Source organism: Acomys minous, assembly GCF_964271855.1.
Source record: "Acomys minous genome assembly, chromosome: 5".
Classification (NCBI taxonomy): domain Eukaryota; kingdom Metazoa; phylum Chordata; class Mammalia; order Rodentia; family Muridae; genus Acomys; species Acomys minous.
Window position 1 is genome coordinate 114,757,297 of NC_140494.1, and position 21,696 is coordinate 114,778,992.

Consider the following 21,696-nt stretch of genomic DNA (forward strand, 5'->3'; position numbering starts at 1 on the left):
ACCCACCCACCCCCCCCCCCCCGTCCCCACCTCCAGGCCTCCCTGTCCCAACACATCCACCCACAGCGGGTCTCTTATTAGCTATCATCCTTTGTGTCTTAAGTCACTATGTGTTGTGGGGTCACTGAGAGGAAAGAGGTTCACACCGACTGTGATACAAACACCACCTCCCTGGGCAGCGAGGGGACCTACATGAACTCCCTCCCAGGCTGATGCAGTCCAGAGGCTGGGACTTGAAGGTCAAGCTTTGTTTGGGCACAGCTAAGCTGCCCCAGGAGTAGAAACAAAATAGGTAGACTTGGCTTTGCAGCCGCTTTGGGGTTTGGCGGGGAGATGTGCTGGTCACGGCAGGGCAGTGGTTGCCCCAGCAACATCTGTCCCCTATGCTAGGCGATTAGTGAGCTACACCCGCTAGGAAAGAGAATCCTGGCCTCCCTAATCGAGCTCCTGGCTCACATCCTGGTCTTCTGAAGAGAATATGGCTACTAACCAGGCAGGCCAGTGTGTTGCCCTCGCCCAGATACCTGCGGGCACTGCCTTTGGGTTCTCAAATGTCACTTCTTCCTTGAGATCTACCCTGGCATTGCTAAAAGTCCTTCCCAGGGAGAGACACAAACAATGGCAATCCTCCTGAGGACCCTCAATGCAAAAGGAAGCACCATCCCACAGACGTCACTCTAGAAAATCAGTTTATTGGGGAGGATCTACAGGGATGTGGGTGCTTCTCCCCCCAAAGATTTTACCCAGCAGGGACAAGGGCTTTCCCATAGCTGAATACATGGCGTCCCTCTCCTCCCCAGTCTTCCTTTTCTACATTCTAGAAGAAAAAAAGAAAATATATATATATATACACACACACACACATATACATACATACACACATATTTTAGCCCTATGCAGTTATGGCAGAATTGCATACAACAGGTGGTATGCAGTTGTGAGTACCCAGGTGAGGGTCCCATGAACCCCCCCCTCGATGAGGGGGGTATAAACAGTCACGAAGCCCAGCTGGGAAAATCCTTTTCAAGCAAGCACAGCTTACAAGCACCAGGTGGAGATCTGTTAGGCTCGGGGATGGTATGACCCTGAAAACCTGGTTTTAAATGTCTGCCCCACTCCTGAGTCCTGCATGGGCTCTGGGTTTTCCCATCACCTTGCAGCACATTATAGCTTATTTGACTCTCTCTCCCACTACAATATAACGCTTTTGCTGACTTGGGACACAGGGCCCACCTAGCCCGTGCTGGGGACACAGTGTCATTTGGCATCCGGATCTGCCCCTATTTGCATTCTGAGTCCTGCCCGATCTTCTCCCTGGCCCAGGCTCAGACTGCAGGTGACTCCAGGCCTGCCTGCCTCTCCAGCATTCTCACACTGTGTAAAGTGGCCTCTCTGAACTTCACTCAGGCAAGCTGCAATTGAATGGAGAACTGTGTTCCCTTCCTTTGCTCGGGGACTGTCCTCTGGGGCAGGGTGAGCAGCAGGCTCTCTGGGTGCCCTCACACTCATCAGATGGACAGGGCAGGGGGTGGACAAGCGCCAGCTGATTCCACTGACTATGAGCGTGAGCAGGCATCCTGTTCACCACTGGACGTCGCCCAGGGCCAACAGTTTTCCCAGCTGCTCGCTTTATTTATAGCTTCCAAAGGTGCTTGGCTCCCATTCAAATGACAATGAAATGGCACCAGTATTAGCAGGCAAGGAGCGGAGGTGCCTTAGTGGCCTGGAAAAGAGCGCATGCCATTGGAAGATCACGGGATGAGAGGGGCACCCACCGTACAGACTTTCCAGAGGTGCCGGGTTGAAGGCTGCGCACAAGCTGAGAGGTGGGAAAGATGAAAAAAAAAGAGGGGGGGGCCAAGCAGGAGGGGAGATAGGAATGGCACATGGGAAAGAAGTAGGGAGCAGGTAAGGCAGGAGGGTGAGGGGCAGGATGACAAATTCTGCTTAGCTCTCTGTGGCTTCTGTTTGGGTTGACCTGTGGGAGCCTGCAAGAAAATGAGAGGTGTGGTCAAACGCAGTGCGGTTTAAGTTTCACCCGCAGGGGGCCACAAACATCCCGCTGTCGGTCTTTGTGACTTGGGCTCTATACCCCTGTTGTCTGTTTGTCTCTTAAAGAGACGCCCTCTCTTCTAAGCCAGCCAGTCTCCCCCTCTCTCATCCTGGACTCTTGGCCTTTGTAGGAACTCATGTCAATCTTCCTTCCCCATCCAAAGTGATCCGCTAAGCCTCCTCCATCACCTGCTGAGACATCTTCAAGCTTCCCTTTCTGGAACCTGCTTCCCAAGTCTGGAGAGGACCACATCTGCTCTTGGTATTACCACCGAGCCGAGGACAGAGACCATCAGTCATCCCCATAGGTGTTAGAAAGTATCCAGAAAGACTCAAGCGTGCCCAGTTTTCTGCCAGGTTTCTTCAAGGCTATTATCTCTGGCCTGCAAGCTTTTTTGTTTGTTTGGTTTTTGGGTTTTTTTTTTGCATGAATATGAGGAAGAAGTCGCCACCCTGAAAGTGTCCAGATCATTCTTTCAGAGATAGCTGAAAAGCAGAGCTGCCTTCCCAGCCCCCTGGCCCGAGTCTTCAGGAGGAGGACACTGATCCTCCTTGCAGCAGGCTGACTCCCCCTGAATGGGAGGGATGTGGTGATGGCCAAGCATTTGGGCCATCAGATATCATCATCATCATCATCGTCGTCATCATCATCATCACCCTCAGTATCACCACCATCACCATCACCATCATCACCACCATCACCATCACCACCATCATCATCACCACCATCATCATCACCACCATCACCATCACCACCATCATCACCGCCATCACCACCATCACCATCACCACCATCATCATGCCATTTCAGCCACACTGTGCTTTCAGGTTAGATACATTCTTTCACTTAGCTTTTGGCAACTCTACAAGTTAAAAATACTGTTCTTTAATTTCCAAATGGCGAAGTGGAGTCCCAAAGTGACCTGGTGCCTTTGCATGTGTTCTCAGGGCAATGGGAGCACACCCCCAAAAGTAAAGACTTCCCTGGCTTGTCTCAGCCCCTTTAGGGTGCACAATTCTAACTAAAAACAGATGCGCAGGCAGGAACGGGTCATAAACAACCAAGTCGGTGAGGTTTGATTACAATACTCCAGCCTCAGTGGTCCCAAAGTCTCTGCTTCTCGTGTTCCCTGGGGGACGGGATCTAGTACCCTAATGGGCTCAGCTGTTCTGAACTCCTGTGACCTCCTGCCCACTCCTCACATATGCAGCAGAGTCTGTCCTCGGGGACCTCATGTCCCCTATAGATGTCTTCCAAAAGACGGCCAGCCTGTACACGGAGTGTGAATCCCATGTGATGGTCTGTGACAAAGGCAGCTGTGGCCTAACCAGTTTGGTAAACACAGATGGCACCCACGTGGGTCACAGTGAGGCAGAGCAGTATAGTAAAGAGATGAGAGCAGCCCGCAAACAAATGACCATTTATCTTTGACTCAGAATTTCCCAGACTTACCCAATGATGGCATTTTTTTCCCCCAAGTAACAGCTGTTAGTGCCCGGCAGCACTGACATCCAGAGAAGCTGTTCTGATAAGCAGGGACCCAACCCAACTCTTTTTATAACTGAAAAAAAAAAAAATCTAATCCCATGCCCTGAGAGCTTCAGCATACTTCCTGAGTGTTAACAGAGGTTTCCCCAGATGCCAACATGGGCTTGAGTTCTGAGATACGTAGAACCAACAATAGTGACAACAGCTTGTCATATGGCCCGTGCCACCTAGGTGAGTTTCACACCCATCTTCAAGCTAAGAAACTTGAGTCGCAGAGAGTTCCTTTAAGTTCCCAGAGGCAACCTGTAAACCCACCTGTGCCCCTTCATAAGATTGTTTTGCTATTTAGGATCCCCCCTGCCCCTTCCCCCCCCCCATGCCTCCCCCACCCCTGGGCCTGAGTAAGACTAGTCTCTCAGGAAGCCCAGCTGCAGATGTAGCTATGGTAGAATGCTCCCCCCTGGCTTGCTTAGCAAGGCCCTGCCTTCCATCCCCAGGATCGTGAAGCGCAAGCCCGGGGCATCCAGGCTGTTGGTTGGAGGCAAAGCTGTGGTCAGGCTCTCCCCTCAGCCCCTCAGCCCCTCAGCCCCTCAGCCCCTCAGCCCCTCAGCCCCTCAGCCCCTCAGCCCCTCAGCCCCTCAGCCCCTCAGACCCTCAGACCCTCAGACCCTCAGACCCTCAGACCCTCAGCCCCTCAGGCCCTCAGCCCTTCTTCTCCTTTGCTTTTGTCCCCACAGGTCTAACTGGCTGAGGCCGTGCTGTGGGAAGAGAGCAGCCGTATGGCAGGTAGTTTTGCTCAGTGCAAGTCTCAACAGTTTCCTGGTAGCCTGTGTAATACTGGTGGTGATCCTCCTGACTGTGGAACTTCTAATAGATATAAAGCTCCTCCACTGTGAGTAGGAAGAGAGACACACCTGCGAATACATATGTCGATATTCACTGTGCATCTGCATCCCTCAGGGGTCCCCAACCTAGACTGGCATTGTCCCCCAGCCTGTACCACTGCCAAGCTGCTGGCCCTGCTGTGGCCCTCGGGGGGGATTGCTGCTGGGGAGGGAGCGCACTTGGCAGCTTCTCTGTCACCATCAACGTCACTCTGTCCTCTTCTGTCCAACGTTGGCCTCTTCAGTCCCCTCTCCCCAGTATTCCATGATGAGAAACCGATGAGACAAAAACAAAAGTTGGGGACCCCTGTCTGCAAACTTTTTTTAAAAAATTGTTCTCATTTGGAATTTTCCAGGGTGAAATCTTTTCTGGCTTAACCAGAGTTCCATTTTGGGAAGTCGATCCCCCACCCCCCACCCCTCGTAGTAACTTAGACAGCAGCCGCGGTAACTCATGTGTGTACCAGTCAGAAGTGGGTGGATCACTTACGTGTGTCCTGATAGCTTTGAAAACGCTTTTCCACATCCACACTTCCAGCCCTGCCAGTAACTGTGTGGGGCACAAGCCTGATAGGACAGGACCCCGTTTTACAGGCACGGTCGACACGAATTAACGTTCGTGGGAATTGGAGACTTACCGTAGGTCAGAGGAACAGACCAGGAGACTCTAGGCCTCCGGGCTCTTCAACTTCCGGCCACTTCCTTACTTGTAGGATTCCTTCCAGCCTCGGGGTGGCAGTAGTTTGGTGCATGTGGCACCAGGAGAATTAGACCTCTTCTGATGCACGGTAGCAACATGGCTGTCAGAACGAAGGCCGACTTCCTGTCCCCGCTCTTGGAAACCTCTGCTTGGTACACCAGAGGCCCAGAGGCCCAAATGTCTGTCCCTTGGCTGTGGAAGAGCATCTAGCTTATGGATAAGCCCCCACCCACCTTTCTTGATCCAGGAGGTGGACCAATTCAAGTACAAATACTTTAAAAGTGGAATTACTGAGTACAGAGAACTTTCATTTTCCACCATTGACAGAATCCAGGACAAGAGGTTCGGCCACCCCCCAAGATCCATTTTGTCCTCTTGTTTTCTCAAATGTCCCAAACCTGTGCTGAATCTCCTAGGCTCAGGGGCTGTCACAACTCCCTCCAGGACACACCGGCCTTGTTTGCTCTCTGGGGGGGCACAGAATTGCTATTGTCTGATAAGCCTAGTTGGGTTTTATGTAGCCTCTGGCCCCTTGGTTCCAGTTAAAGTATCTTCCAGCATTACGTGCCCAGTACTGGTTTTACACTCAACCTGTCTTCAATTAAACCATGCTGTAGGCGCTCCTCCACGCATCCAGACTGTCTGTGTTTTATGAGACCTGACCATAACGGGGTCCTTTTTTCCCTGCGGTGGATTATATTGGGGCCCCTCTGCTTCTCAGGTTGTGATGAGGCATCGGGTAGAACTGAGAACCCATCCGACACTGGAATTTTGCTTAAAATTAAGTATCCAGGAGATTGATTTTGGTGGGAGATCCAATAGCAGCTCATAAAAGGCATCTTAAATTCCATAAAATGCACAATCCGAGATTTATTGCTCTTCTAAAGCAAACCGTTAAAAAAGGCCCAGGAATTCATTGGAGAAATAATGGGGAGAGATTTTTATGTTTCCAGAATCATCTGAGGTCTTTTTCAGAGTCACACAGGCCTCAGCCTCTTGGTTTCCACTGGTATTCATGTGGTTCAACATGGGGATGAACTCACGGTGCCTCCAGGGCTCATCCTTTGAGGGTCCGTACTGGTTGCACTTGGCCAGGGGACCCAAGTGTCTCCTTCCTGGAACCTGCTATTGCCACCTTCTTCTTCTTGGGTTTGCTTGAAGACCTCATTTTTTTGTCCATTCCCAGGGGTCATAGATTCTAGAACTCTGGGAAAGCTAGCCCTAGCCAATGAAGCTATCTTTCTTTGACCCCCCAGGGGAACACGAACAGCTTGAAAAAGGTCCTCTAGGGAGTCAACATGACCTGTGTGTGGCAACACCCCCACCTCCTGCCGCTGAGGTTCCCCTGATTTGTCCAGAGAATTTCCTCTGGAGACAATTCTGCTCTCTTTCTACCAAAGTCACCCGACCTTTGACCTGGACTCCAGCGCCTTGCTTTTAGCCTCACTAGCACATAAACTGTGACCTGCTGGTGTTAGGAGGCGGTTTGTAGTTCTCTGTCCATTCGAAGGGCCTTCAAGAAAGACTGGCTAACTGAAGATAGAGTAAGGAGCCATCAGTGCCAACCTCACCCTTCTGAACCTGGAAGATTCTTTAGTCTGCCCCAGCCCACAGGTTCTGCTGCTGGCCTCCCATCAGCTCCTCCCGCCATCTTTGGAAAGCACGCTGCCCCTCACTGCCATCCCCACTACTGCAAGTTCAGAATGGAAGGGCAGAAAGGCTTGCCTGGAGCCCCACACACAAAGGGCCCTGAGCTCGGGGTGGGGGGTTGGGGGGGGTTGTGTGCTATGAATCTTGAAGTGATCCACTTCAAGTCCACAACTATGCTGTGGTCATGACCCTTTCTTCCCTGGGTCTGGCTAGGGCACAAAGGACAAAAAAAGCAGTGAGCAGGAGGAAGCAAAAGAGGTGGCCTTTGAGGAGGAAGCAGCAGCGGCTAGAGAGAGGAGCATGTGGATCACGATGCTCCCATCACCTCCACATACCCACTGGGTACAGCTGCCCTGACTCTCTGACCCGGTTACTAACAGATCTAAAGGTTTCCACAAGCACCTAGGGGTCCCCCGGTGGTCTATGTTCATGCTGCACAGCTAGACGGATGCATAGATTCCTTGCTTCTAAAACTGGCCCCCACTGTGTTCTTTGCAGTTTCCAATGCATTCCAGTTTGCTGGTGTCATTCACTGGATCAGTCTGGTCATCCTCTCGATGTTCTTCTCAGAGGTAGGTAAAGATTCGGGGCCCCGAAATCTCCTCTCTGGGGGTGACTCATTCCCAGGGAACCTGGCTTCATCTTACTACATATTTCCAAGTGCCAGGCCCCTCTGCTGTCCCTATGGCTGAGTCTCAACCACAGGCTACGGCACAAGAAATGGTCACAGACTCACACACGCAGGATAGTGGCCAACCCAGCTGGAGAGATTTGTCTCTGAGCAGACAGCCTCTATGCGGGGGGTTAACAAGTGAAGTCCAGGTGACGGGCTGTGAAGGTGAGACCCTGCGCGATGTAGCCGAAGAGCAGATGTTGTTGTTTTGGGCCAGTGGTGAGTATTCAGGAGGCACAGCCCAGGAAAACCGGATGCAGACACAGTTAAGATTGGCTTGCCCCGGAGCCTAGGCATAGAATACAGCCTCAGAGCTGGGCGGTGGACTTAACCAGGTCCTGTGGAAGGTTGGAGCCCCAGGCTGGCAGGTGTCCCTGGAACAACAGAGCCCTTTGTTTCTGAAGTAGTGCCTCAGGTAGATGCATCTTGGTTGGTTTTTCTGTAGTCGGTGGCTGAAGTTCACATCTGAAAAGCTAACTGGCATCTCCTAGCCCCTGGGTTTAGTGTGGGAGTAGAACGGACCCTCACGGGTTCCTTGACAAACACTAACTCCAGGACGTTCCTCCATTTTTACATGGGGAGTGAATGACACCTCTTTTGAGCAGTCCTCACGCCGTCAGCAATTCTGTGGCCTGTGTTTGTGGGACATGGGTTTGCACCTGCTTCACACAAGGCCTCCTGGGAGGATGGGAAAGGCTGGGCTTCATGCTGTGGGCAGTGAAGGGCAGAGAGTTTCATGTGGAACCAGGACTGACCAGGTCAGCTTTGTCCATGCCACCCAGGTGCCCCACCATCGACCACTGGTACACATCTGCCCACCAAGAGCCCCAGCAGGGTCTTTCAATGAAAGATAAACACAAACACGTATAAGGTACAGAGCTGGGAATAACACAGGCACACAGAGCCTGCTGGGAACACACAGGCATAGGTGAGCACACAGCCTGCTGGGAACACACAGGCATAGGTAGGCACAGAGCTACTAGTATCCTGGATGCAGAGAGCACAGCATAGTCTCAGAGGGAGGTGGTGGGCCACAGAAGAGGATTATCATGGATGAGTGATAGAGTGGGAGCAGATTTTCTGTTGTGGTCAAAGAACCCAAGAGACCGGAACCCCAAGGCTTTCTGTGGCCTTATCAATAGCCTTACTGTCTCTCTCTCTCTCTCAAATCAAAAGAGGTCTAGGCCTCAGCTTCCTAGTTCAGAATGCTGAGTCTGGGTAAGGCTGAAGTGGGTAGCAGGAATTCTGAACATAGAACACTGTCTCCTGCAGGCCTTGGCTCCTGTAGCTCGTGGCCAGTGAGCTTGACCTGCAGCTTAGACAACTCCTGCAGATCCGAACCCTTAGTTCCAGGAGGTTTCCAAACTCGCTTACTGAGGTCACTGGCGCTCAGGTACCTGGAAAAGGCTGATCAGTCGCTTGGAATCTCCGTAGGGTACAGCTGTGCCTGGCCTCTCATCTCAGCTTGCTGGGATTCCTTCTTGCAAAGCCCTGGGCCAGGGCCAGATGTCTCCTTGAAGCAAACCTTGGAAAATGTGCCTGTGCCTACGACTGCCAACAAAAATGTTTAATCAGTTGCTGGGGTTCTTCCCTCTAGCCTGCTGCTTTGGTTTTACTGGCTTTTGCAGAATTTATTGCCCAGCGTTAATTTGGCATCCCCTTCCTGTCACTGCCCGAGACAAACCACCTGAAACAGACATGCTCCTGTGTCCAGGAACAGCAGCCTCAGAGGCCCGACAGCCAACCCCCACAAAGTGGGGAAGGGGCTGAGGCTTCCCACAGACTCAGCTTTCTCTGAAGAGCCTATGGGGATGAGGAGAAGGGTTAGTCCTTTGCCTTGGACCTTGTCGTAGGTGGGGAGGACAGAGTGGAGCTAGACTATCAAAACAGCAATGAAAATTCTCCCCTGTGCAGTCTGCCCCGCATGAATGAGGGGCTGTGTATAGCCATCCCCTGCTGAGGCATCCTGGCTTGCAAGGGTAGGCTTCTGTAGACTCACGGAGCACCAGGAAAACCGAGCATCAAAACCCTGGTGCCAGCAAGCTCTCTGATGGCTTCATGGCATAGATTTGGTGAACACGAGCCATTTGTGCCCTCACAATGACTGGGGTACCTCTAACCGAAAGAGCCAGAGAGCCCAGCATCCCTCAAGCAGTGTACCAGGCCTGCATGTTTGCCTGCCAAAGTGCTAGTGTGGTCCTTACAAAACACCACATAGGGCCAGGATATAGTTTAGCTGGTGCAGTGCTCACCTAACATGCATAGAGTCCTGGGATCAAATTCCATACTCCACCAGCCAGGTGTGGTAGTTAGTGAGTGCCTGTGAACCCAGCACCCAGGAGGTGGAGGTAAAATGGACAGAGTTCAAAGTAATATTCAAAGAACAGCCTGGGATCCATGAAACCTTGTCTCAATATACATAAATACATACATGCATGCATACCTACATATATACATATACATATGCATGCATGCATGCATGCATGCATTCATGGGCAGCCCAAGATAATGACAGTTATGGTCAAAACTGGCCAGAGCTTTCTGGGTTTCTAAGCTGTCTCTTGTCATTGCCCTCAAGGGGACTGGCATTGGCAGGTTGAGAGGGCACCAGGAATCTGGGTGAAAGACCAGAGAAAGGCCAGGCACTGAGAAAAACGATCTAACGAAGTAAGGTCTCTGAACACAGAGCAGGGGTGACCAGCCCTCTCTTCTCATCTGGGACAAATGGAGATGTCCCCTCTTAGGTCTGGCCCCTTCTTTCTCTGGTATATACCCAGGGGTGCTGCTGAGAGCCAAGGGTCCCTTGGCTGTTGGTCTCTTGAGAGGTCCCGGCAAGCCTTCTCTGCTAGAAAGAGGGCTGCGTTACTCAGGCAAGTTCCACACAGGTGAGCTGCCAAGGGCTGCTGCTGCCCCAGGGCCTTAGCCTGTTTCTGAGCATTGCTCACCCCTAAATTTCAGCTAAGCCTTAAGGAAGGATGACAGGCCCTTGTTACGGCTTGGGAAACTGAGACCTGGAGAGGTGGAGGAAACTGGCCAGAGTCCGCAAGGGGAAGTCAGACACAGGCCCCTGGTGGGTGAGCTGTCTGCCGCCCCCTCATCAACATCCCAGAATTCTGAGGCTGCTCCAGGAAGATGGGCCATTTTGTCCTGGGCTGGCCTCTGAGGACAGAGCTAGGACAAAGACTGAGAGTCCAGCTTGAGCTCAGTTCAAGGACATCTGTTCAAATAGGCCACACTTCTGAGCAGCTAGTCGGCACCTTCTAAAATAAGCAGGAGTGTGTGTGCCCCTTGGCAGACTAGGGTGCAGTCCCAGCAGGGGCCCAAGGAGAGAGTGTGCCGTGCAGCTTCCTGGGCCCTGTGGTGCTTGGTCATACAGGGTCACCAGGTCCCCACACGACAGCAAGAATACACAAGAGTCTTTGGAATCAGAATGAGAATTGTGCAAACGGGTTTCCTAAGCACAGCCGGCCCTTGGCTGAGACCAGTCCCAGCTGGCCACTTAGAAGCAGAGAGCTCACTGTTCCTCTCCCTGAGCTCGCAATAGCTCTCACGACGGGGCCTCCTGAGATTCTCTCCAGGGAGCAGAGACCACAACAGACGCATGGACCAGGGCCTCAAGGTGATGGCTGTGCCGTGGCAGCTTTAGCGGCTTCCTCTTTCCCTCCCCTCCCCCATCTCTCCTCTTTCTTCAGGCAGTGAACCTGGAACCCACCAGTCCAGCTAGTCTGGGGGGGCTAGTCAACCCCCCAGGAGTCCTCTGGCTTTTTTCCTCCCGGGGCCCTGTGAGAACGATACCACACCGGGCTTTCTGCGCGGGCGGTAGGGATGTGAACCGTGAACCCGGGCCTCCCATGTTCACAGCACGGGCAGGCTGATCCACCTCTCAATGTGAATTCTCGTAACTCAGGCGTTCAGTTTGGTGGCTTTTGGTTCATACACACAGTATACAGCTGGCGCCCCAAAGTATAGTCCCAAAGCAGTTTCACCCTCCCCCAATGAGACCCCGCAACCATCGGCAGTCATTCCCACGTCCCCCGTGTCCCCACAGCTGTTGCCAACCCAAATCTCCTCTCCATCTCTATGACTGTGAGGATTTCTTATGTTCCCTGTTGTGGCCTTTTGTGCCTGGCTGGCTTCTGCCACTGAGCATGTCTGCAGGATTGTTCCGTGCTGCAGCGTGAGCCGGGACTCCATTCCTCTTTCTCCCTAACATTCTCTCACATGGGTATAGCACATCACTCATCACCTGAACCAAGCATCTTTTATAAAATTTACATTTTTTTTAAGCGAAGGAGGGAGGGGGTGTATGCCTTTAAGCCACTTAGCTCCACCACGTGGGTCTTGGGGCTCAAACCCAAGTTGTCAGGCTTATAGCAAGGGCCTTTAGCTGCTGAGCCACCTTAACTGCCCCAGGCAGGTGTCTTCTCATGTCAGCTGTAAGAGCTCCTCTGACAGCAGCTTCCCAGAGATAGCCTGGGGCAGCCCTGACCTGGCTGCTGGTCACGTGAAATTCGTTGTCAAACCAAACTGAGCCGCTTGCTTCTTTTTGTACATCAGCAGCCTCCTAGTGATTTTGGCTCCTCAGGGGTTCCATCTTCTGCCCATGCTTTGTCTCAGGAGGGCCCTGGGAGCCTCAGTCACCAGATAGAAGATGACAGTATGGGGCCGGGCATGGTGGTGCACGCCTTTAATCCCAGCACTCGGGAGGCAGAGACAGGCGGATCGCTGTGAGTTCGAGGCCAGCCTGGTCTACAAAGTGAGTCCAGGACAGCCAAGGCTACACAGAGAGACTCTGTCTCAAAAAACCAAAAAAAAAAAAAAAAAAGAAAAAAAGAAAAAAAGAAGAAGAAGAAGAAGAAGATGACAGTATGTGGTACTGTTCTTTTTGCTCTCGGAGTCTTGTGAGGGAGTAAGTTCAGCCACTAAGATACTGTGTGACCTTGGACAAGTCATTGCCCCTCTCTGAACATTGTTTCATGAGCGTCAACATAAGGAAACTGTCCTAGAATGTGGGCTGCCTTCCTGATCCTACCTGAGGTGAGGCCACTGCTCAGACTTTAGGGTAAAGACTGTCTTCTCTCACCCTCTCCATGTTTCACAGTGACGTGGGAGAGTCAGGCTCTAGACCTGCCGCCTGGAGCCATGAGAGCCTGTGCATCCCTCACCCGCGCCCACCTGCCCCGCACAGTGGACAGCACTTCCAATCGCTGGAAGGCTCGGCCAGGGGCACCATGGAGATGCCTGAGCAGCTCTTAGGTTCTGAGGCCCAGGTCCTCAAGGGCCTGCCTTGAGTCTAGAGATTTCTAGGAATGTTCCATCCTGCGTCCCACTTCATACTATGCCCCGAGCTGGATTACTTTGCCTCTTGGGCACAGAATCTGCATGGAAACCTTATTCTGTTTCTCTGTCTCCCCGCATCTCCTGGCAGAGGGCTGGGCATGTGGCCTCAACCACCAATCCACTAAATATGTTTCTGAGAAGTTACTCTTCAAAAATCTCATTTCTGCCTTTTGATTTGCCAGTGACCTTGGCAATGACCTTTTGAAGCTGGCAGGTCACATGTGAAGATAGTTGCTCTAAACAAGCTGGCAGGTGCTGCTGGCTGTTCACAGGGCACAGTCAACAGAAGTCCTCGCTCACATCGATGGCCAACTCACCAGGTTTCTGGGCCAGGAATTACAACAGTGGGAGGGCTTGTGCTGTGCAGCCCAACCATGAACGTCTGTCTATCTGACCATCCGGCCCCCATCTCTGAGGCTAGAAATAAACCCTGATATGGAGTGTTCCAACTGCTCAGCCTTCTCCTAGGAAAACATCTTTGCTGACCTGGCCCCAGGAACAAGCAGGACCTAACATTCTGCTGTCACGGTTATGTTGAGAAGGGGCTGAGAGGCCAAAGAGCAGACAGCCTTAATAATAACTGCTTGTGTCTCATTTGTACCCAGGCAGTCCCAACAGCCACTGTTCAACAGTAACAGCATACTGCCCAGCCCTGACCATCTCTGTTCCACCTCAGAGGCCTCACATGAAAACAACTGCCATACTTTCCTTAAAAGCAAGGCTGGGGACATGGTAGGGCGCGCTCCTTTAATCCCAGCTCTCCAGAAGCAGAGGCAGGTGGATCTCTGTGAGTCTGAGGCCAGCCTGGTCTACATTATAAATTTTAGAGCAGCCGGGGCCAAACAGTGAGATCCTGCCTCAAAGTAAAATGCAATAAGGTTTGTCTTAGCTGAAAAGCTACAGAATGTAGGTTCAAGAAGCGGGGAAGGGTGTGGCCAGGCATGATTGGAGGGCACAGATACCCCTGGTGCCCAGATAGCCCAGGAAGGATGTGGGCATCTAGCTTTGCAGGCCACTGTGGTACCAGGGAAGCAGGCAGAACAGTTCAGGCACCAGCCTCCTGCCTGACCTCCTTGGTGGCCCATTTGTGCACCTGACCACCAACTCTGGTCTCAGTTCCCAGACCATAACTGGGAGACTTGGGAGCATATTTAATTCGGAGAAATGTGCACCAAAGGGGGGTAAGATGGTGCCATGTTTTACAAGTGTCCCTTAAAGAGCTAGAACCCTGGCAACAGCAGCCATCCCAGGGATCACATTTGGCTCTGGCCATTTCTTTTCTCCACCCTGGACCTTTTTTGCTGGGAAAGCCCCCAGACGTTGAGGGTGGGTGTGAATGATGTAACATTTCAAAAGAGAAAAGCTACCAAATTCCAGGTCTAGCACAGTAGGAGGGATCAGGCAGCGAGAAAAGAAGCCAGGAGAGCTTGTGGCGTTCCTACCGGGCCTGAGGATGCTGTGCAGCGAGGGAGGACCGGGCCTGAGGATGCTGTGCAGCGAGGAAGGCCTCCCATCCAGATAGCATCTTCATCTCAGCTGCCTAGGACCTGGGACAACTTCCTTAGCCCCCGTTCCTCTTGGTTAGATGACACCCACATGGGGGGAATGGCACAGCACCTGGCTCTCGTTGGCATAACCTAGATGGCAGGTGTTACTCTCGTCAATCTAAAACTGTCACCTAACCCACCTCTGCAGCGTCAGAGAAAAGTGGTGCCCAGAGAAGACCTCGCTCAAAGACACAGTCAACCATTATTGTATGTGACCTTAAGAGATCTGGGACCCCTCCCCCCCCCAGCCCCACCCAGAGCTCTTCCTACCCTTTATAGTTAAGGCTGGAAGGAAAGGTTTTGTTGAGTAGGGAATTAAGGCACATGTGTGGGCTTGGAGATGGTGAAGACCGAGCAGGCTTCTGCCTCTCTCCTTATCCCCTCGTTACTGAAAGAAGACACCACTTTGCCTACACACCCACATTCCAGAAGAGAGAGAGAGGAGAGTGATCAGGGCTAAGTCCCCAAATTATCCACAGTCAGCCATTGCCCAGAACTTAGTCATACCTTCCCCACCAACACAAGGAAAGCTGGGAAATGTAGTCTTTAGCTCTGTGCTTTGTACAAGACTTAGTTCAGGACAGAGAGATCTGTAGAGAATCAGCTCCCATCCTTTTCCATGATGGGTGGCATCAGAGAGAGTCTGCAGATGTGTACGTGGGTCTGTCACGACAGGAGGGGCAAGAGAGGATGCTGAAGAGGGATGCAGACTCTTGGGTACCATTCCCTCTAAGGGATTTGGCATATATTCTGTATGTGCTGAAGGGCTTTCAGTGAACCTGGCATGGGGGATACCGAGGGGGTAGCACACAGGTGGAGGGGCTGGGCCTGAGGACAAAGAGGCCACAGAAAGAAAGGCCACCACTGTACTGGAACTGGGCTCTTGTAGTGGGGGGTGAGGAGGGTGTGCAGACTGAGCCTCACAGGGGACGAAGAACGTTACTTGTTATTGAGCATGGAAACAGAGTTCCAGGTCTGAGCGCTGGAACCTTCTTTGGTGAAAGAACAATAACTGCTTTGATTTTCTTTCTTTAAAACTTGTCCCCAGACTGTTGTACGGATTGTGGTGCTGGGGATCTGGGATTACATCGAAAACAAAATCGAGGTATGAGCAGTTTCTGTCCCCAGATGCTAGAAACTGGGAAAGGGTCTCATATATCACAAGAGCCCCGCTCTGCCCAGCATGCACTTGACCACAGGGTGCCACTTGGGTGGGTGGGAGGAGGTGGAGGATGGGAGGGGGCAAACGCAGGCATTTTCCAACTAATGGATTTTCTTTAAAACCTTGCAATTCACAAAAGGCATACAGTTAGAGTTGAATCCATTTGAAGAACCTTTGAGATGTATTTTAAAAACAAACAGACTTACCCTAAAATCACCCAGTGGTGGCACACTGATCACAGAAGGTGGCATTTTTCTGGTGTTCACTCTAGGTGGACACTTGGGTGTCCTATGTGTCCACTCTGCTCCAGGGAGATGCGGGAGGGGCGTGAGGTGAGGTCGCTATAGTGCCAGAGGCCTGGCTGCTGTCAGTGAGTTGCATAGTGGTCAGGGGCCAGGTTAAGCTTAGGTAGCCAGGGTCACCTGCGTTCTCCTCTGTCCCTACTTTAGACTCTTTGGGCCCAAACCTGGGGGCCTACACAGAGGACCTGGCCTCAGAACGGCTCACACAAGGCCCAGCTCAGGCAAGCATAGAGAAAGTCAGTACCCACAATGGCTTAATCACATGGCTTACATCCCTACTCTCCTTGCTCTGCCGTCCTCTTGTGAGAGGTGACACATTGCCCCTGGATTCTTGACATGCACAGATAAAGAGGCCCCTGTGGCCATCAGCTCCTGCCCGCCAGTGGGATTCACCTCAGTGTCTGCCCAGGGTCTGGGACGTGGGATTCGGGCCTAAGGTTGCTTAAACTAAGAGCTGCAGGAGAGCTGAGGTTGTGAGGAGTATGAAGCATGCTTGATCACATCCAGGAGGAAGTGGCCGCCTCAGAGAGAGTAAGAGCAGGCAGCAGGAGGTGGGGTGAACTTGCAGTAGGCACAGGCTATCTGGAGAGGTGGCCTTCTGGCTGCTCTCCAGCCTGACACACAGCCTGACCTGGAACACTGAAGCACACTCCTTCCTCAGGTGTTTGATGGGGCTGTGATCATCTTGTCCTTGGCCCCGATGGTGGCCTCCACTGTGGCTAACGGACCCAGGAGCCCCTGGGATGCCATCAGCCTCATCATCATGTTCCGGATCTGGCGGGTGAAGAGGGTCATTGATGGTGAGTACCCTGAGAGGGGGGTCACGAGGAGGCAGGTGCTGCAGCTGTCCACTTGAGAAAGGGGGACTCAGAGTGCTACAGTCCAGGGGGAGAATGAGGATTGGGTGTATGTGACCCATAGCATAGAGAAAGCCAGGCCTGCTCTGACTCACACAGTCATGTGTGTCACACTTACACTTGAGCACCTCACTTCCCAGCCAATGCAACTAGTTATTTGGGAGTTTGGTTTTGGGGTGGTTGTTAGGGTTTTATTTTGGTTTGGTTTTTTTGGTTGGTTTGTCTGTTTTTTCTTTTTTCTCCTTTGTTTTTGTTTTTGACATAGAGTCTCAATTCACAGCCTTGACTGTCCTGGAACTTGCTATGTAGACCAGGCTGGCCTTCAGCTCACAGAGATCCGCCTGCCTCTGCCTCCCAAGTAAATGCTGGGATTAAAGGTGTGCGCCACCACGCCCAGCTCTGATGGAACTCTGTACTGTGTGTATGCAAGGCCAGCCTTCACATACGACTGGAAACCTCAACCCTGAAGAACAGTGTCGTGAAACTGGGACATGGTGAGGAGGGTAATGACACAGGAAGGACCTCTGGTGTCATCTTAGGGAAATGAAAGAAGACCCAAGTCACTGGGCACCCAAAGGTGGTCCTCTAACGCAAAGGGCGTGGCTGGGAGGCCCAGCTCTACCAGGGTGTGTTGTCTTCCTCTCCAAAGAGGCAGTGCTCCCCAAGGCCCTCCATGCCCTCTCCTCACCATGGAGGCCCCTCAGAGGACTGTGGGACACAGTGTACAACCACTACAGTGGATGCTAAGCTTCTTTCCAGCCCTGAACCTTGACTGCAATGATAGAGTTTCTCCAAAAGCATCTGCTTGACAGGTGTATGGCAGCGGGATGACTTCCTGTGGGAGGGCAGCCTCTCCACTCCCTCCACCCCCACCCCACCCCCATACCTGTGAACATGAGAACAGTGCTTCATTTCCACGCTTGGTCGCAGCTATCACTACATTACAGCATCTTCACTGAGCTAGAATGTGGGGGATCCACCCAGCTTAGGATGGGGTGGCTCGAGAGCTCATCCAACACATTCTTCTCACTTGACAGATGGAGAAACTAAGTCAAAGAAGGGTTAAAGGGTCACACTATGACTGGTACTCAGAACCACGATTGAAGCCCAGGACACACACACACACACACACACACACACACTCACACACACTCACATACACACACACAGAGTGAAACACACACACACATGCAGAGAGACAGAGACAGAGATGTCAGACAGACATACAGAAACAGTAAGACAGGGATACATACACATACACAAAGTGAGGCGCACACACACACACATACACATACACAGAAAGAGACAGACAGAGAGAAATAGTATGATAGAGACAGACAGACACACACACACACACACACATACACACAAACCTCAGTGCTTTTTGGGGGCGGTTTGATTCATCCCTCCTGCTCAGGGTCCTGTCCGGTGAGACCACCTGCTTCCCTCAGAACAGGAGCAGTGCCTTTGGATCCTGCCAGCTGTGCACAGCTGCGCATTCCTCACCAGCAGAGGCTGGCAGCGTCCTTTGAGCCTTCTTCTCCTCAGATCACACTTGCTGAACTAAGGAGTGCTAATTTGCCATTCTCACCCTGGGCGTGAACTGGTCTCAGGAACAGCCCAGGCAACAGCGGTTAGGGCCAGCTTGGAGGTAGGAGGGTGTAGGCACTCAGTCTGTCCTTCTCAGGGTGTAGTGCGGTCTAGAACGCAGTAGCAAGAGACACATGTGACCTATGACTGGCCAGTCTGAAAAACTGGGAAGGGCTGGGCTTTGGAAGGTATGAGACCCTAGGGGGTAAAGTGCAGAGGTCAAAGTCAAGATCTGGAGTTGATCCTGAGACTTCTATGGGTCCTAGAGCTGCTGACCCCCAAGCGGGGGAGAGGCGTGTGCTACTGTTCTCTGAGAAATCGTGGAGACCCCATACTCAGAGTCCTGACTTTCTCCTCGGGCGACTCGCTGTGTATCAGAAGCAGAAACCCAGGTGATCACAGGTTTCCACATAGCCTGAGCTTACTTCTTTCTAATGGAAGCCTGTCGAAAGTGGCTGGTGTCACTCACTTCCTGTGTACTCAGTGTGCTTAAAAAAAAAAAATCACTTTCTATTTTGTTGCTCTGCTGCACACACCCTATTTCTCAGAGTCCGAGGTGGCTGCACCAGAGCTAACCACCACTCATCCTAGCCAGAAAGGATGAAAGAAGAAAATACAAAGCAAACGGAGCCCCTCAACTAACTGCTGTCCGTTTGTCTGTCTGTCTGTCTGTCTGCATCCCTACCCACTGCCTACCTCAGAACTAGCCTTTATCGATGGATTGTCTCCAGAAACCAAAAAGTCTACATTCAGTTGTACCCCACGCCCACAGGATGTGAGGTCCCCATTTCTGCCAGGATGTGTCCTGTGGACACCTGTAACTCTAACAGAAGCTAGAATGTCATCATTCTTGGTGGTCGTGCCTGGATTTTTTTTTTCAAGCTGCTGCTGGCTGGATGCTGGGCTTACCTCTCCTGAGCCCAAGCCCAGCTCTTCACACGGCTTCCTCTCTCTTCCAGCCTACGTCCTGCCAGTCAAGTTGGAGATGGAGATGGTGACGCAGCAGTACGAGAAGGCCAAGGCGGTCCAAGACGAACAGCTGGAGAGACTGACGCAGATCTGTCAGGAGCAAGGGGTAACGCGTTCAGATCTGCCCGTCTTTGTCTAGACCTTGCTGAGGACCCTGTAATGTCACAAAGGCAGAGCTTGGGGACTGAGGTCAGGGAGCAAGCTCAGCCCCTGAAGATAGGCCTCGCTCAGCTCCCACCCATGCCCAGCCCTAGCTTAGGCTCCACTCCCTGCGGACCTCAGTAAATGTGCGACTCTTCAGCCACAAATTCCCACAGCTGATACGTGTGGGAATCTGTGGGATAGCACTACAAATTGATCCTAGGAAATGTCCCCACAGGACTGTGTACATACACACACATACACACACACATGCACACGCACACGTGTGCACACACACACACACACATGCACACGCACACGTGTGCACACACACACACACACACACATGCACAGAGAGAGAGAAAGACAGAGACAGAGACAGAGAGGCATGAGAGGGGGAGGACAGAGGGAGGGAAGGGAGGGAGGGAGAGAGAGAGAGAGAGAGAGAGAGAGAGAGAGAGAGAGAGAGAGAGAGAGAGAGAGAGAGAGAGAGACCATCTTCAAATCATCTCCTTGGAATGTCTGAACAGTTCTTTTTCTAACTTTGGGAACATGGCCTTTCGTTCTTACAAAGTGTTTCTGAGGGACAAGAAGAGCCATTGTGGACGCAACCCTCAGCACATTGTCCAGGGGTCCCTTGGGCTATGGCTGTCCTTATGGGGCTCTATTCTGAAAAGACAACCATGCAGCCCCTAAGGGACTCTCCAGCTCCACTCAGTTCTCTCACCGGTATACCCAGCCTGCTCACCAGGGCCCTGTTCCATGCCAGACATGTGCTAAGCACCATAAATACCATTCCAGATGGGCTATGGTCCAGGCTTCTCCTCATGGGAGCTTTGGGAAACTGCATTTGGTGGCCAAAGCATATACAGAGGCCGTGTGGTGCCATGCATGCCTCACAGGGACCCTTTGCAGGCTTTGCAGAGAAGCTGACCTGAGCGGAAGAGAACAGGCAGGAGGCCCAGCAGGAGAGTGGGGGCTGAGCTGGGCAGCAGATCCCATGCCCCTTGTGAGCTAGGGAAGGCCGCAGGAGGGTAGGGATGGGTTTAGAGTGGGCATGGGGGTTTCTGGGCTGATCAGGGCATCTGGGGAAAGAGGAAGTGGCTCTGTGGAAGTGTTCATCTTCCATGGATCTTTCTGGCTGCTTCTGGAGGGTAGGTAGGAGGGGACAGGTAGAGACAGGAAGCCTGAGTAATAGCAGTCACCTGGGTAAGAGCAAACCCTGGGTAAGAGCAGACCTCGGTTTAGGTTGGGAGTCTGGCATACTGAGAAGGGGCCAGCTATAAGTGTTACCCAGAAACCAAGCCAGAGTGGGTCAGGGAGCTCCTGGTCCCCTGTGCAACAGGAAAACACCACTGCTGTTGGTAACTTGAGGGAGTCAACACAGCGCTGCCTTGCTCCTCCTAAACATACAGCCGCCCAGCAGAGAGCACAGCCCTGCTGCAAGCCACCGTCAGCCACCATCATCCACACAGGTGCTCCATGACCAGGAGGAAGGCGTAATGGCCAACTCACATATCCCATGTCGCGTATCCTGTGTCCTGTGCCCCACCATTCCCCGCATGTAGGCTCTCTTCTCGAGGCCTTGGGAAGGGAACTCCCTCAGAGTCTGTACAGGAAAGAGTGATAAATAAGGAAGGCTAGGTAGTGCCATCTGGAAAAGAGATGAGCAGAAATGAACTGTTTTAATTTAAAAAGCACCTGAAACCTGTCCTCTTAGTTAAGATTGCCGAGAGGGAGGGACAGACAGCCTGGGTCCCTGTGGGCCGGGCCAGGGTTGGGGAGTGTGTGGCCTTGTGGATCAGGGCTCAGTTCTGCGGAGAGAGTAGGAAGCAGGCCACTGCTCTCCGAAGCCAGAGACCAGAAGACAGCACCTCACTGCCAGATAAGCCACTGTTTGAGACTTGACTGGGCAACAGATGCACTGAGTGTCAGCCATGGTGGTTGGGGCAGTGTGGAAGAGTGATCAAGAATGCCCATTAGGGAGAGACTTGCTTCCAAGCCAGCCCTGTTGCTTAGTGGCTATGTGGCTTGGGGGCTGATGGGACCTTGGTTTTGATCATCCTCAAAGGATGGTTCTGAGCTTTAAATACTGACTAGTGGGGGCTCCCTCAAACGGCCTGCACACATACCTGCTTTATAAATAAACCTGAGAAGTGGCTTGCCCACAGAACCCTCTTAGAGCCAGGGACAGATCTCGGCATCCCACCTCTGATGCTCTTCTCTCCCAGCCCACCTTGTTGGGGGGTCACTCCTTACCGCGGGTTTTCTGTTCAGGCTCCGTGAAAATAATGCTCTGAGCTGGTGGTGCATGCCTGCGCCAGCATTCAGAGGCAGAGA

At 52.3% G+C, this 21,696-nt stretch overlaps 1 protein-coding gene and 1 long non-coding RNA gene across 3 annotated transcripts in view; one reads left to right on the top strand and one right to left on the bottom strand.

Annotated features, from left to right (window-relative positions):
* Window positions 1-21,696, top strand: part of TMEM266 (transmembrane protein 266) — a 116,100-nt gene that overhangs the window by 74,140 nt on the left and 20,264 nt on the right. For both annotated transcript variants that reach the window (XM_084782957.1, XM_084782958.1), the window contains exons 4-8: window positions 4,279-4,433; window positions 7,274-7,347; window positions 15,384-15,440; window positions 16,461-16,599; window positions 19,206-19,321. In XM_084782957.1, the coding sequence (XP_084639083.1) occupies window positions 4,279-4,433; window positions 7,274-7,347; window positions 15,384-15,440; window positions 16,461-16,599; window positions 19,206-19,321 (541 nt within the window). The remainder of the gene's footprint in view (window positions 1-4,278; window positions 4,434-7,273; window positions 7,348-15,383; window positions 15,441-16,460; window positions 16,600-19,205; window positions 19,322-21,696) is intronic.
* LOC311598101 lies at window positions 1,976-19,244 on the bottom strand. Its single transcript, XR_014779478.1, has 3 exons — window positions 19,156-19,244; window positions 18,248-18,356; window positions 1,976-1,988 (listed from the first exon to the last, which is right to left on the bottom strand). It is a non-coding gene; the product is annotated as an uncharacterized lncRNA (long non-coding RNA).